Source organism: Apis mellifera, linkage group LG2 (genome assembly GCF_003254395.2).
Source record: "Apis mellifera strain DH4 linkage group LG2, Amel_HAv3.1, whole genome shotgun sequence".
Lineage (NCBI taxonomy): Eukaryota > Metazoa > Arthropoda > Insecta > Hymenoptera > Apidae > Apis > Apis mellifera.
This window is the reverse complement of record NC_037639.1, coordinates 2236259-2253949: the sequence shown is the minus strand read 5'-3', so window position 1 is coordinate 2253949 and position 17691 is coordinate 2236259. Positions and strand designations below refer to the sequence as shown.

The 17691-nt window shown below is 17.1% G+C and overlaps 1 protein-coding gene across 18 annotated transcripts in view; it reads left to right on the top strand.

The window, feature by feature from the left end:
• The window catches only part of LOC412594, a 139761-nt gene that overhangs the window by 13274 nt on the left and 108796 nt on the right, over positions 1 to 17691 (top strand). For 7 of the 18 annotated variants that reach the window (XR_003304118.1, XM_026438920.1, XM_026438918.1 and 4 more), the window contains 8 exons: positions 569 to 757; positions 950 to 1454; positions 1779 to 2006; positions 3327 to 3629; positions 4312 to 4446; positions 4642 to 5399; positions 8721 to 8910; positions 13336 to 13668. Coding sequence is in view for 17 of the 18 variants with exons in the window: in XM_026438920.1 (XP_026294705.1) it covers positions 569 to 757; positions 950 to 1454; positions 1779 to 2006; positions 3327 to 3629; positions 4312 to 4446; positions 4642 to 5399; positions 8721 to 8910; positions 13336 to 13668 (2641 nt within the window). In the remaining variant the exon portion in view is untranslated. The remainder of the gene's footprint in view (positions 1 to 568; positions 758 to 949; positions 1455 to 1778; positions 2007 to 3326; positions 3630 to 4311; positions 4447 to 4641; positions 5400 to 8720; positions 8911 to 13335; positions 13669 to 17691) is intronic. The other 11 variants (XM_026438929.1, XM_026438930.1, XM_026438927.1 and 8 more) reach the window with 5 other exon arrangements.

The window sequence follows — 17691 nt, the reverse complement described above, 5'->3', positions numbered from 1 at the left end:
ATAATAATTAAAAAGAATAAAATTATTACACATTTTTATAATTACAATTTTGATAAAATTAATATGATTATTGCAAATAATTTATAATTATATAAATAATTTTGAATAATGTTATAAAAGAATAATGTTATGAAGGGAATTGTAATATTGTTTAAAAATTTCATTATTTAATAATTTAATTATTATTTTTTATTTAATATAATACTTTTATATTTTACAGTTTTATTTAATTTATAACAGTTTTAATTTATACAGTTTTATTTATATTATAAATAATTGAAAAAATATTTGAATCATTTAATATATATATTCTATAATAAATATGAATATAATTAGAATAATCATAATAAATTTAAAATATTATTTTTTGTTTGAAATTCATTTTTTTATACTTTTATATATATATGAACTTTTTATTTAATAATCCATATTATATAATATTTATTTAATCTTTTGCTTAGAAAAGAAAAATAAAATAATATTTAAAAATTATCATTTTTATTTTATTATTAGAAATCTATTAAATTATATAAAATTAATAATTATATACATGATAATTATGTTTTAGAATTATAGAAATTGCTGGGGGACGAGAAGTTTTTTCTCAAAGCCGAGGTAAAGTAGCAGCTAGAAAATCACGATTTCTTGCAGCATCAAATTCTTTAAATAATGAAGATATTCAAATAGACAACAAGCTATCAGTTAAAAGAAATAATAAATCTCCAAATACTCAAACTATATGGGAGTTAAGAAGTCGGTAATTCAAAAATTATTTTTTATATTCTAAGATTATTTTTACATAATATTATATAAGTAATCTAAATAAAATCTAAATAAGAAAAATTGTATTTTTTAAATTATTACATTTGAAAAATAAATTACTATTTTCGTAAAAAATTATTATATAAATAATAATTAGAAATTATATATGAATGTAAATTCTTTTTAGATGTGGTGATACAAGAAAACAGCGTTCTAATAGAGAAGTTACAGAAACTGTATTTTCTTCAGAAATACATTCAGTGCGACATAATCCAGCAAAATCTATTGATTATGATTCCCCTAAAAGCAATCACAGCAATCATATTATTAATTATGACTCAATTTTGAATAGCAATAATGTAGAATATGATGTGTCAAAAAATACTGCAGATTTAGATTATGGATTATCAAAAAACTGCATAGATTATCAATCAAATCATACTACACCAGCAAGAAGCATGGCTATTGTTAGTGATGGTGAAGTAGTTGTTTTTGATGATATTGATGATAATTGGCAAAATTTGCCACTAGATTTAACTAATAATACTAATCAAGTTACATCAACTAATTTAAGTCTTGAGACTGAAGAATCTCAAAAAGGTCGCATTCCTCCAGAACCTTTAAGTTCTAGCATTGAAAGTACTCCAAGTCCAACAACAGCGTATCATCGTAATACTTCGGAATTTTTTAAGGTATTTCATCTTATTTTATTTAATAATATTTAATAATAATAATAATAATATTTAATAATATTTAATAATATTTTATTTAATATGTTCATTTTTAATAATTATTTAATAATAATTATTATTTAATAATATATTTATATTATTAAATAATAATTAATATTTATCTATAACCTAATTAAATTTTGTAATATTGAGAAAATATAATATAATTTAATATATATAGGATATTAAAAGTATTTAAAATAGTAAAATAATTTAAAAATGAAATGTTATTGATTTATCATATCAGATAAAGTTGTATACATTAAATAAAACATATCTTTTTAGGTGATTCCAGCTAGTGATTGTGAAATAGAATCACCATCTTCAGAACGAAATCATAAAGTTACAAGAGTAATTGGTGAATTACCAATAGCACAGTATTCTGAAAGTCCAAGACGTTATGGAATACGTGATACTCAACTTCCATGTCTTCTGTCATCGCCATCTGTATATATGACACCAAGACCTGGTTTTCCACAAAGAGTATTACCAACAACACCAAATCATAATGAGGTATATCTAAAATAAGTATAATTTTGTTTATTATAACATATTTCATATCAAATATCAAATATCAAATATAATCAAATATAATACAATAATAAATATATAATAATAAATATGAAATAAATAAATATATAATAATAATAATAAATATAATATCTTTTTTTGATTTATTTTTTTATATAGATTCATCTTTTTTTAACTTATATACTATTAAATCAATGATATTCTTTATATATATATATATATATATATATATATATACAGACATTTTAAATATGTATATATATATACATATTTAAAATGTCAAGAAGAATTATTATCTAAAATAATATATTGCTTATTGGTTGAATTGAATGAAAAACTATTTTAATAAATTAGCAATGTAGCACTTAAAACATGCATCGAATGAATTTTTTATTGATTTTTTAATTTGATTTTTTTATATCTCATTTTTTTTTGAGGTATGAAGATTTTTGCATTTTTTTTTTTTTTAATATATTGTAGAAAAAACGAATGTAGTAATCTACGATAACCTTGTTGATGAATTGATTTTGAATTGTATCTCAAATTAAATAAAACATTAAATTGTTTCATTTTATTTTATTTTTTATTTAGAGTATATGTTCAAACTGTTCTCCTTATATTTCTTTGTATTTTTTTAAATGATATTGTAAAAAGATGAATTCTGGATAAGAAAACTTTCTTTTATAGTTTGAATATGTATAGCATTTTTATACTATATTTTTTTCGTATGTAATTTTGTCATTATATGTATTATTTTATACTATTAACTCAGAAATATAAATTAAAAATATAAAAAATTAATGTTTATATTATAGATTTAGTTAATATTTTTTAATTTTTAGAGAAATTACAATGGAAATTACAATACATTGGAATAATTCAGCAATCATTATGACATAGTTTTTGTGTGATTTTATTTGATTTTAAGAATCATCAAGATCAAAATCATCATATGTCATTGTAATTGAATTCATTTTTTTCATCTGTATCAATAACATAATATTAAAAAAAGTATATATATACATTGAATTTGAAAAAAAGATCACTTTGATGAAAAAAAAATCTCAAAAAAATTATATTGATTCAATGTGTTTCTTAAAATGTTACATAATTTATTAAAATTTTTTTATCTATTAATTTAATTAATAGATAATGAATTATTTTATATAATAATTTTTTATTCATTCTATATATAAAAGTTTATAGAAATAAATTAAAAGAATATATTCAATATTAATATTGAAATAAAAAATAATAAATTAGTTTTTTTTTTTATTTTATTATATTTATATTTATTTTTAGAAGGAACATACTTCTGCAGAAATCATCATAGAAAAGGCTGTGGTAGAAAAAAATATGAATTATTCTGATAATCATGCTGTAAATGCCTCTTCTCCATCTCCAAAAATTGAAGATGAAGAAGAAGACTCTTTAAAACCATCAATTATTTCAACAGATAACATAAGTAATTTGGTATCATCTGGTGGTAGTACATTTGATTATTTATATGAATTCTCAGAAACTCGAAAAGTACTCGAAGAATTTTTTAAATGTCCACCACCAACAAAGGAAAAGGAAAATAGTATTGAATCTTTTCCATTTCAGGTACAAAAACTTTGTTTATTTCATCGTTATTACATATAAATAATAATACAAAATACAATATAAGACAAAATATAATACAATTCATAAATTAGATTTTTTTCTTCATTTTTGTTTGAATGTATCTATAATATTTTGTCTGATCATGAAATTTGAAAACAAGTTTATAGAGCTATAGATATGAAAAAATTTTTAGCTATTAGCTGTATTAAAAAATTTTATTTTAAGTTTATTTTAAAAATATTTATTTATATTTAAATTGTTGCAAAAATGAAAAAATAATGATATATATATTATATAATAAAAAATTGATAATAAAAATTTTTTTTATAATAAATATATTCATCATACATAGCTAACAGATTAAAGATAAAATAATGCTTTAAAAATCAATGGAAATTCAGAGAAATCTCAATTAGAAAGACCGAAACATTTCCTTTGAGCTATTTGTGGATTTTTAATGGAAGTACTACTAAAAATATATCTTTATAGTTTTGACTGGTTTAATTTAAAAAAAGTATTGTATGTTTATTAATTTATTAAATTTGTAACATATTCTTAATGATGTTAATGCTTTTAGTTTTTTTAATGTTGCAGCAAATAATTTAATAATTAATAATCTTTACTAAAAAATATTTTATGATTTTATTTTATTTAAAATTGATTTTATTATCTATTATTTAAGGATTTAGATTACGAATTACGAAGACAAGGAGGAAGTGCTTATGTTGGTCAACGATTGGCTACTGGTCCTCCAACAATAGAAGAAGTTTTAGTACATGAATCTCCTAAAAAACAAAGATTAGATTTTCCCCAAAATGTAAGGATATTTACGTAAAAAATAAATAATTTTTAAATGTCTAAGTAATAAATATATTATTTATATAATTTTTTGTATAAGCTAATTGAAATTATTTGAAATTAAATTTTGTTGAATTTGAAAATTATTCATAAAAAAGAAATAAAATATTTAGCATAAAATTATTTTTTAAATTTTGATTTTGCATTTTTTTAGATTGCTGAACATGAAAATAATTTCTTAGATCTCTCAGTAGGCACTGGTAGTAGTGAAGATCTTGGAGAAACAGAGGTTGGATTACAAGTTGGGCATTCTCGTAATTTTACATTGAGTCCTGAAACAACTGATTGCGATAGTAATTGTGGAGATCTTGATAGTGAAGTTTCTTTAATGATGATGGATAATGAGTTGATACCAGCTAGTGGTCTTCTTGGATCAGTGGGTGATTTAGGAAATAATTCAGATTCATTGAGAATATATGCTAGTATGCCAGTTCTTGAAGATGGCTTATCTAGTGGACATGCCAGTGATACTGATAATAATAATCCAACTGTGATGTTGATGAAACGGCAAATTAATGAAATTGAAAAAGAAATTATTCAACGTAGTCGTGTCAATGATACTACTTATCCAGTTATGACAGAAAATGATTCAGTTGGAAAAGATCTTTCTAGCTTAACTGTTAGTAAAGATATTTTACATTCTTTAAAAACATCATCACCTGATTTATTTGTTCCTAAGAAAGAAAATTCATATGATACAAATGAGCTTCAGCTTGATGGTTTGGATCCTCTTGGCACACCTCCACCACCAGCACCTCAGACTAGACAAAGTGTTAATTTGGAAATAGGAGGTGAAGTTGAAGCTGCAATTAAAGACATTAGAATGGCTTTACAGAGGACTAAAACTTTACCTGTAAAATCTTCTACAGAAGAAATACCTGAATCCAATGTCAGTCCAATTTGGATACCAAGGTATTATATTTTCTTTCTTTTTTAATATTTAATATTTCATACCTTAAATATTTGTAGAAAATCAATTAAGTAACATGATTACTTCAAATAATTTGTAAATTATTTATTGTATGAAAATGTATCATACAAATATTATATAATATAAAAGATTTAATATTATTTGTTTATAATTTAATGTTATTTCTTTATAAATGAGAATAGAATATATAAAGATTTATTAATTTTGTTTTATTAATTGGAATCATGTATTTTTTTATATTATATATATTATATATATAATATATATATATATATAATATATATATAATATATATAATATATAATAATTATAATATATATAATATATATAATTATTATATTATATTAATCGCAGATTACTATATCCTAAAAAAAAGCTATTTATAAAATATTCTATAATAAACTATTTATTGTAAAAAATTATAAATTTACAAAATATTTTAATTTAAATTTATTAAATTTATATAATTTATTGTATGCAAGGCAAATATAAAAAAGAATATTGTTTCACATTTTTCTTGTCTTTTATATGATAAGATTTATAAAATTTAAGTTAAAATATTAATCTTCAATTAATAATTCTAAAAAATAACTTAGTAATTTTTCTTAAAGAATAACAATCTATTGATTAGTTATATTAAAAAATACATGATTATAATTAAAAAAACAATGTTGATTCCTTATATATTCATTTGTAAAAAAATTAATAATAATAAATTACATCCTACTTCCCAACCATACAACTTTTTTATGCAACACTTTTATACAATAAATAATTTATAATTTGTAATGATTATGTTAATTGCTTTGTAAATATATATTAAATAAATATTAAAACAAACTATAATTTTAATTATATATATTTTAATTTATTATTTAATTTATTAGTTTATTATTTATTTAAAAATAAATAAATATTCATTTATGAAATTATAAATATTTATGAAATATTAAATAAATATTCACAAAAATGAATATGAACTATAAAAATTGAATAATGTATGTATAATATAAAATATTTTTTTAATTATAAAAATTGTTTTATATGCGATAATATTTTTTTAAATTTATTTCTATAATAAGATATATTTTATTATTATTATTAAGGTATATTTAGTTGTATTTTATAATATTAATTTGATATTTAATAAATATTATTGTGAATTATTATTAGAATTAGAATTATTTAATTTAATTTAATATTAGAATTTTTTAATTTAATTTTATAATTTACAGTTTTTATCATAAATCTGCTTATGTTTTTATCATAATTTGAATGTTTTAATAAGCAAAATATATAAATTTTCAAACAAAATAATTATCTCTTAATAAATAAATTTTAATTTAGATTTTATTATATTAGAGATATTATACTAGAAATTATTATTATTAATCTTCTATTTTTTAATTTTATTATTAAGTTAATATAATATACGTAATATATATAAAATAATGAAATCTAAATTAAAATTTTAATTTAAATAGATAAAAATATAATATACAAAAAATTTATAAAAAATTATTTTACACAAAAAATTAATTAATTATTTATATTTTTAATTGATATGTAATTAATCACAAAAATATTCGGAGATTTAAATCAAAAATGTTTTGAATAAAGTATAATTTTTTTATACTTTATATATATTAAAAATAAAAAATTTACAGATTTATTGTTTGAATATTATAAAATAAAAAAAAACAATACATTTTTAATTTTTGAAAATACTCAAATATATGTTATAAATTTAAGTTATCAAACAATATAATGATTTTGGTATTAATATTATTTTTATGTAAAAAATTAAATTATTGAATGGATGAAAAACGACAATATTAAAGAAAAAAAATAAGAAAATTTATCTAAAATAAAATGAATAAAATATAAAATGCATTATAATTGGATTTTAATAAATTGGATTAGAAAAAAAGATTCATATATGATTTCAATATTTCGAGTTAGAGATATCTTATCGAAATTTATATATTAATATATACATATTAAATATAATACATAATATATATATTTATATATATATATATTTTGTGTATTATATGTATATATATATATATATATATTTTAATATATATATTTTTTTAATTATTTTAAGTTATATATTGTATACTAAAAAAATATCTAATAAAAAATATAGCATTTAAAAATTGAAATGTAGCTTTCTTTAATATATTTGAAAATTAAAGAATTATCATCATGATATATTTTTCGATGTTATAAAATTTTCATTTGAAATATTTTTTTGTATTTTTGTTATTTATAGAAATAATCACACAGATAAACAACCACAGAAATAATTAATTATATACTGCATTATATACTACATATACTGCAATTATACTTTTTATTTTCGAATAATACAATAATAAATACAATTCTTTTTCACGCTTATTATCAATATAGATACATACTCAATTTTATGAATAATAGATATTATTTTTATATTGAATAAAATAATTAAATAAAAATATATTAAATAAAATAAAAGTAGATAAAGATTTGTTTCTATTTTATGTTATTTGAAATAATTTTAATAAAAATTATAATAATTATAATAATAGAATTCTAATAATTCTTGAAAAAGAAATAATATTGAATAATTAGTTTACATCTTGTGATATGTAAATATAAATTTGTAAAAATAACATGGATACAAATATAAATAAATTTTGGTTTATAAAAGCCTATTCCAATTTGAATTATAGTTATAGTAAAATAAAAATAAAATAATGTATTTGAATATATGATAAATAATGAATTAATTAAATTTGAATTAAAGTAAATTTTATTTCAATTTATAAAGATTTTAGCAGAAAGAAAAAAATGAAAATTATACTATTATAGAGATTTTCGAATTATAGATGTTCTTGATATATCAATTTTGTTTGACTGTAACAAAATATAATTTTTAATAAAAATTATTTAAAATGTATTATAGAATTGAGAAAATCAAAGTCAATATTTAACTTATATAATAAATTGCTATTTCAATTATTTTAACTTCAATTCGCAAAGTATCCAGATATTTCTGCAATATAAAAATTTATTCTTTTAATATTTTCTTAAATATTTAAATATTAATAATTTGTATTAAAATAAAAGTTTTTTTACTTTTTAATATTATATATTAATTCTATGTATTATTTCAATATTTGCAAAATATATTTTTAATTATATATATTTATTTTAGATATAGATTATAAAATTCAAAGTTGTATTATTATCCGAATATTTTTGTGACAGATTGTATAATTACTTTTTTTTAAGAACATCTAACTAAAATATAGTCTATCGGATGGCAGACGGAGAATTTGTGTAGAAAATAATAGTGAAGAATCGGAAGTTCGTCGTACGACTGAAGAAGCAGATATAGAAATTGAGGAAGGTCCAGATGAAGAAGAAGCAGATACTGATTTGGAAACTGATCGTTTACTCGGACAGCAAAGAACGGACGATCAGGGTTTTTACGATGATAAGGTAAGATCTATATGTATAATAATAATGAAAATTTTTGTACATACAATTTTTTTTTATTAAAAATAATATTGAATATAGGTTTTTAAGATCATGATCTTATTGATTGATAAAATAATGCATAAATAAAGGAATAAATAAATGTATGTATATCTCTAAAATTAATTTTATAAAAAATAATACATACGTATATAATATAAAAAGAAATTATTTTTTATCATTTTCTTCTAAAAAATTTATATTATTAATAATCTATTTATATATAATTCTATTTATTTTTATGTAACAATATATATTAATGTTTTTTATTTTTTTTTTATTTCTTTGATAATAAACTGTCGTTTTGTTTTTTACAACTTTGAAACTTTAAAATATAAATATATTTCATATCATTATATAATTTAGTATAAGTATAAAAATAAAATCTGAAAATATATATATAATAAAATATTAACAAATATTTTATCTGTTAAAAATTTTAATTACAATTGATTTTATTATTTTGATTGATTAATATAAATTTTGATAAAAAATTGAAAAATCTTTATTATTAAAATCTTTATTATTATTAAAAAATCTTTATATATTACTTATTATTTGATTAAATTTGTATGAAATTTGTATAAATATATTCTTGTTTATTTTTTTTCTTATATATAATCATTTAATTATATGTGATTATAAGAAAATTATTATTAATATTATTATTATAAGTAAATTATCAGTATACTAGAAAATATTTATTAATTCGCAATTAATTTTATTAATTTGTAATATATTTATGTACATATTAAGCAAAATATTTGTTATTAATAATAATTCTTATGTTATATAATTTGTAGTTTGAAAATTTAACAAATAAATTTTGTTATGAATTTTAATCCTTTATTTAGTAATATTAAAAATTATAAAATTAATTCTTTTCATGACTTATTATACAAATCAAGTATAATGTAATTGTACACAATTATAAATTATTCGTTATATAAATATTAATATATTACTTTATACATTATATTTTTAATTTTTCTGATTATTATTATTATTGTTGCTGTTATTGTTGTTATTGTTATTATTGTTATTGTTATTATTGTTAATATTGTTGTTATTATTATTATTATTATTACTACTGCTACTACTACTACTATTATTATTATGTTATATAATATAATATAATATAATATAATATAATATAATATAATATAATATAATATAATTATAATATAATATAATATAATATAATATAATATAATATAATATAATATTATATATATTATATTATAATATATTATAATTATATATGTACAATACAATATTTGTGGGATACTTTTTGAAAAATTAATTCTAAAAATCAAACAAACACAAAAATTGGAATATAAAAATTTCGATTGAGATTTAAAGTAAGCAACTGAAATTTCCAGTAAGTGCATATAGAATGAAACAGTTTTCCGTCATATATATTGATTTAAAAACAAAAAAAAAGTTAATTTTATGAATGTTAAATAACAGATATTTTTGATTTCACAATTTCATAAAATAGGATAGTTGAAGACATAAAATCAATAAAAAATTTGCACAAATATTTTTAATTTGTAATAAAATTATAATGTCAAAATCAAAGAACTGAATCGTGTTAAAGTTATTTTATTTTTCGTGTATGATTTAATATATTTGAAAAAATGAAATAAAAAAATATTTTTATCATTTGATTATATATGTCAAAGAAGTATATATTAAATCAATGATATCAATATTATTAAACAAGCAACAAATTCAAAAGAAATTTTTTTTACAAAACTTTATATTCTTTATATTATATATTTTTTATAGTAATAAATAGTATAAAATTTATTATTAATTAACGCATTAACCTTTAAACACATAATGAAATTTAAAATAAATTTTTAATTGCTAAAATCTGCGATTTGTTATTATTATAAAACTTATTTTTTTATTGGAAGAAAGACATAAATTCTATCGCATTTTGCTTTTCATGGAAAATTGTATTTACTATTGAATTTTATTTATGATTTGTTACTAATCATGTTAATAGTAACAAATTTTGAGATTTAATATCATAGTAATAATAAATATAAAAAATATAGGTAAATAAGGTTTTGAAAAAGATTTGATATCGATAAGAAAATAGAATACAAAAATAATTTTGAAATAAAAAAATATTTAAAAATATCAACATGATATATCTTATATATTATAATATGTCCTTTGAAATTATACAATATTTGTGCCAAACATTTTTTATATCATTTATAGTTTTCGAAATATTTATTATATATTATATTTTTTCTAGATAAAATGAACATATAACGTAAATTTAAAATAAATTAATATTATTAATAATAATAAATTTATTTGTATGCAATGATATTATTTTATTTTATTTAAGTGTATTTTCTTGTAAATTAAAAAATTTACTTTAAAAATTACTAAAAATTATTTATATTATTTTTTTTATTAATTTAAAAAAATTTTTTTTATTATTTTTTATTAATTTTATTAATTAGTTGTGTAGTATATCATATTAATAAAAATATATCATACTATAAAATCTTTAATTTAAAATAAATATTACTTTCTTCTTCATTAAATTAATCATCAAGAAATTATGTAAAATAAAAATATAAGATAATATATTTCATTAAAAAATAATGATTTCTGGTTTTTATATTAGATACACATTTGATCATTGTATTTCTGTCTCTCTCTCTAACGCAAACTTCAATTTATTTATAATATATAAGTCTCAATGAATTTTTATATATTAACTTTTGTATTCGTTTTGGCATCTAAAATCGATCCTTCAAAGGTATTCCACGATTATATTAACACTTTGTGTGTGTGTGTGTGTTATATATACATATATATATATGTATATTATAAATTATAAAATTAAATTAATTTAAAATTTGATTTAAATGATGAAAGTTTAAAGATAAACTTTAAAGATAAACTTTTAATGAATAGTTTTATATGCTAATTTTTTTGATTTGTTTTAGAATAATTTCTTAAATTTTTTATGTATTGTGTTTGATTATCATGTATATTTTATAAATATTGAAATTCTAAATAATTTTCATTCATTAGAAAAAGTAAATTTTAGAGAAATTACCATATTTTGATATATTAAAATTTTTTCTCAAGTAATTTTTAAAAAGTTTAACACGTTATTTATTAATATTAGGAAAACAAGTTGTGTAATCTTTCGATATTGGGTTAGTTTTGGTATATATTATTAAAATCATCTTTTTGAATGACTTTCGGAAAAATTTAACCATAATTCATTGTTTAAAATTATTAATAAATAAAATTGTTTAATATATGCTTAATTTATTATTGTTTAATATATATTTAATTTTATATATTACATTTTTAATATTTGGATTTAATTTGAATTTTTTGTATTTGATTATAATTCTAAAGTTGTTATAAGGTATCAGTTAGCAATTAATAGCAATAATGGATCAAATTTAAATTGATTTAATTATATTATATTAAGAAATTAAAAAAATCATTAAATTTCGATAAAAAAATTATTAATGTTTGAATTGTTATAATTTTATAAAAAGAATAAATTTATACACTTCATGTAGTATTCTATTTGGCTCGATTTTGAAACGTGAAATCTTAATTTTATATTGAATTTTATTGTTTTGAAAGTCATTTTATAACAGTTAGTTTTATAATAGAGAAATTGAAGTCGAAAAACTAAAATTTTTAAATTTTATAAATTCAAATGTTTCTATTTCTAATTTTTTTAAAATTTATTTTAAAATTTTATTAGAAATCTTCTATTTATAATAAACTTCGAAAAATTGATTTATGAATGAAAAGAATTTGTTGACATTGGATTACCTCAAGATATCATGGCGCGATCAGACTTGCAACTCATATATAATCTATGTATATGGTGTAATATATCAATTCAAATTAAATCATTCTAAACATTAGAAATATGTTTAAAATTAAACATATATTAAACTTCTTAATTTTATTTGTTAATAATAGTCTTTTTAATAATCATGAATAATCCTTTTGAAAAAAATTAATGAGAAAATTGATCTTAACAACATAAATCAAGATCAAAAAAGTAAATCTCATATTTATTATCTATGTATGTATTTTATTATTTTATATTATTTATTTTATATTATATATTTATTAATAATATTATTTTTAATATTATCTTCATATAAAAGATATATAATATTTAGAAGATATATGAAAAGAATATTATACGTAACACATAAAAATTAATTTCAAATTAAATTCAAAATAAAACTAGATAAAGGATTAAAATAAATAAAAAAAAAATTTAAGTGCCTTAGATAATGCATGATTTGTATTTGTATGGTATTTTATTTTAAAATTAAATAGACTAACATGATAAATATAATTGGTGTTACATAGGGGTGGAGGAAGCCTAAAACTAGGACAATGTTACCACCGATGAGTGGAAAACTATCAACTCCTAAGCAAACCCCCCCAAAAAGTTTAAGTGTCGTTCCAGTAGAGAGCTCACTAGTACCTTCGGAACCGTTAGCTTCGACTTCCACTTGTGTATCCACTTCTGCTTCTGCTTCTATTTCACCTCCTCCTATAGTTTCCGTTATACAACCAATGCCTTCCGATTGTGATGTTACCACTTCCACACAATCTGCGACAAGTCCACAGAAGACTACAGCCAAAAATTCTCCCTCGTCCCCTCAGAGTCTCAAGGAATCCAGCAACAAGGTGAAAAAGGTGCCCCTTCAATTATATTATATCAATCTATTTTTTCCTTTTTTTTTTATTATGGCTGATATTATTTATATTTTGCTTTTCATTCAGTTAGTTTTATTATTTTCAATTAGCAAATAAAGAATTTGCGAATTTTAAAATATTTAAAAAATTGTTTATTTAAAGGAAGTTGATCTTGATAATTTTTTATATATTTTTAGTTTTTAATAATATATTTTAATTTTTAATCGATATTATAAGTGTATTATAAATATTTTCAATGTTATAAATGTTCCATTTATGAAAATGTTTATGTTATAATATTAACACACTTTTATATTTCATAATAGAAAAACATTTAATTAAAAGCTAATATTTAATATACACATATATACAATTTAATTGATCAAAAATTCATAATTTTACTATACTAAATAATTTAATATATTAAATTTGTTTGCAACAAACAATCGTTTTATTATTATGAATAAAGAAATATAAAATTTTATTTTAAAAATAATAACTTATATAACTTTCAAATTTTTTTTATTATTTCATTTATAGAAAATTATTTTTATATTATAAAATATTTTTAAAAATTATTTTTTATAAAACATCAGTTATACACAGTTATAAATGTTTTCAATAGTTTAGTTCTTTATAAAATATTTTATTATATTTTATTATTTATTATTATTTTCACTTAAATATTATCCCATATATTTAAAACTTATTTTATATCTTTATTTTTTTTTAAATTATACATACATTACATATAACTATAAATATTCATAAAATGATATTTATAATCTTTTCTATTATTTAAATGCATTAATTATTTTAGTATTACAATAAAATAAAATAAAATTAAAATTAAATTTTATTATAATTTTAAAATTAAGAAAATATAATTTTTAAACAAATTTTTATTTTTATTCTTAATTTTGAAAATAAATGATATAATATTAATTCAATCTAAAAATACAGAATTAAATTAATAATTGATTGTAATAATAATATAGTTAAAATTTTAATTCAGTTTTTTTAAATAGTATTATTTCTTTTATTTATATATGTGAAATCATTGCAAATAGCTTTTATTTCTTTTTCTTTTTTAATAGTTAATTATAGATATAAAATTAATCCAATCTAAAAATATTAGTATAATTTTCAAAATATATAAACAAAATAATAAATAGCTACTTAACAAATATGCATATTTAATTGCTATTAAAATGTTGAAATGAATGCTATTAATAATTTTTGTTATTTTTGTTATTATTTATTAATCGAAATTTATTATCGAAATCATTAAATTAAAAAATATTTTGAAATATAATATTATTTATAAAAGAGAAAAATTAAGATTAATTTGTTAATTAACTTCTTCCTAAACGATCTTAATGAGAAATATGTTGAAATATGTTTTAAAAGCATTATTTTGAACAATATTTATTTTCATATATATATATATATATATATATATATATATATATATATTTAGTGATAAATTTTAGTTTTCGAATTATTAGAATAATAATTATTTAGAAAACGATCATTAACTTTGATTTCAATGATTTAAGAATATATTATAGAAATTAATAGTTTCAATAAATTTTTCTTAAATATATAGATGATGCTTGATTATAATTTTCGAAATATTTACTAAAAAAAAAAAGATTCTATTTAATAAAAGTTTATTTATATGTATCGCAATGTATACCTAACAACTTATCTACTATTTCTAGATACATTCTAAATACATTCATAATGGTGTCCAAAAAAATCAATAATCGAAAGAATATTTATGGATGGCACTTTTTCATCGATTTTGGTTATTTAAGTGTTTTATGTAAATCCTCTTATACTAGACTTAAATATTGCAGATTCTTTAGATTCTTTAGTACAATATAAAATAAAGTAAAATAAAATATAAAATATTTTATATAAAATATAAAAAAATAAAATATAAAATAATTCATAATTGATTAAAATTTCAACAATAAATAATATGATATAGCTATTTTCATAATTTCAATCAAAATATAAAAGTTGTTTTATATTTTATTTATTTTTATATACATTTTCCGCGGATTCAAATGCCAAATTTTGCAATGAATAAGTACTAAATATATGCATATATAAACATATATATATATATATATGTTTATATATGCTTGGATGCTTATATATTTATAGAATAAATAAATCGCATACTATATATATATATATTATGTTTGAAATCCATTTTGGTTTCCTATCAATTCTAAATTTCAAATTTGTAAATAAATTTCAAATAAATAAACAATAAGCAACGGGAAAACAAAGTAACTTAGAACATTATGATATATATATATATATATATATATATATATATATATATATATATAAAACAATCTTTTTTTTTACAAATATTTTCAAAATATTCAAAATATCGATATAAATATTATAATCGATCGATTATATTTAAAAAAAAAAAGTTATTCAGAATCTTGTTCTCTATAATAATTACAAATCAAAATTGAAAAGAAAATAGCTTTTCTGCAATTTCACACATTAGTCACAAAGTTTTTTTGTGAATAACTTAAAACTAAAATTTATCATTGGTTATATAAAAAAAAAAAAATTGTTCAAAATGATACCTTTTACAATATATTTCAAGATTATTAAAATCATAAAGAAAAAGATAATTGTTAAATTCGCCAAAATTAAAATAAAACTAAATAAAATAATTATTTATTATGTGATTTTTTAAAAAAATAATTGTCTTATTTTCTATTTTCTATTATTTTTTTTCGGATGTATTACATTTTTTAAAAAACATTTTATGCAATAATAATATATGCAATAACAATTATAAATAATAATATTATTATAATATTAAAAAATATTAGAACAATATATATATATACGAATATATTTCTATCTACTATATTCATTTGAAAAATTTGTATTACTTTTTAAATTCCAAAAGTTCCAATACCTATTAGCTTTTGATATTGTTATGATATTTTATATACAGAATTTATTAAATGAATTCGAAAATACACTTGGTATAATCAAAGAAATAAAGTTCACAGAAAAACATTGCCTTGATGCACAATAAATTCTGGTGTGTTTAAGATGATGTTTTTAAGATTTAGATTTATTAGAATTAGTAAAAACCATAAATAAAAATTAAGAGTTGTTCAGACAAAAGATATGTATGATAAAAGTATCTCTTCGATAATCTCCATAATTTTTTTCATCCAAAAAATGATAATGGTAATTCTTTTAATGTTCTTTATTTAGGTAATTTAAATAATATCCAAGTAAAAGAATGAAAGCTTATTCAATAGCAAAAAAATTTAACAAAATTATATGATTTTAGAATTAATAAATTTCAGATATTTCTTTTAAATTTTTTTTTTTCTTTGATGTCTAAATTCATTTTAGCTATTTTCATAGTTAATTTCATAGTTTATAAATTATAAAAAATAAAAAGAAAAATTTTTAGACAAATTTTTATTTATTTTAAGGAATATGAAATATGAGGAATATCATCTAATAAAATATTTTTTAATTGTTTATATAATTAACAAAAATTATAAACGAAAAAATTAAATTTATTTTTAAATTCATTTTTTACTTAAATTGTAATTAATAGTTTATATAATAAATTGTAATTTTAATTAATTATAAAATAATATAAGAAAAAATTTTTTTTACAAGTACAAACTTTGCTCTATTGCTGAATTTTGTTTCTCAATAATCATAGAACTTCTAAATTTTATATATTATGTGATGAACAAACTTAACATTTAAATGTAAGATAATTTATAAACTTCTGTTTTTATTATACTGTTTTTATTATAGTGAATAAAAATATTATTGAAAATAAAAAAAAAGAGTTACATATAACTTCATATTACATATATTTTCATAAAAATTTTACATAATTGTTAAATTTCTTTATTTTCTTATATAACAGATATTTATAATAGGATTTAGTAAATAATTAAAGAATAAGAATATTTATAATATTAGAAAAAATTTCTATAAGAATGT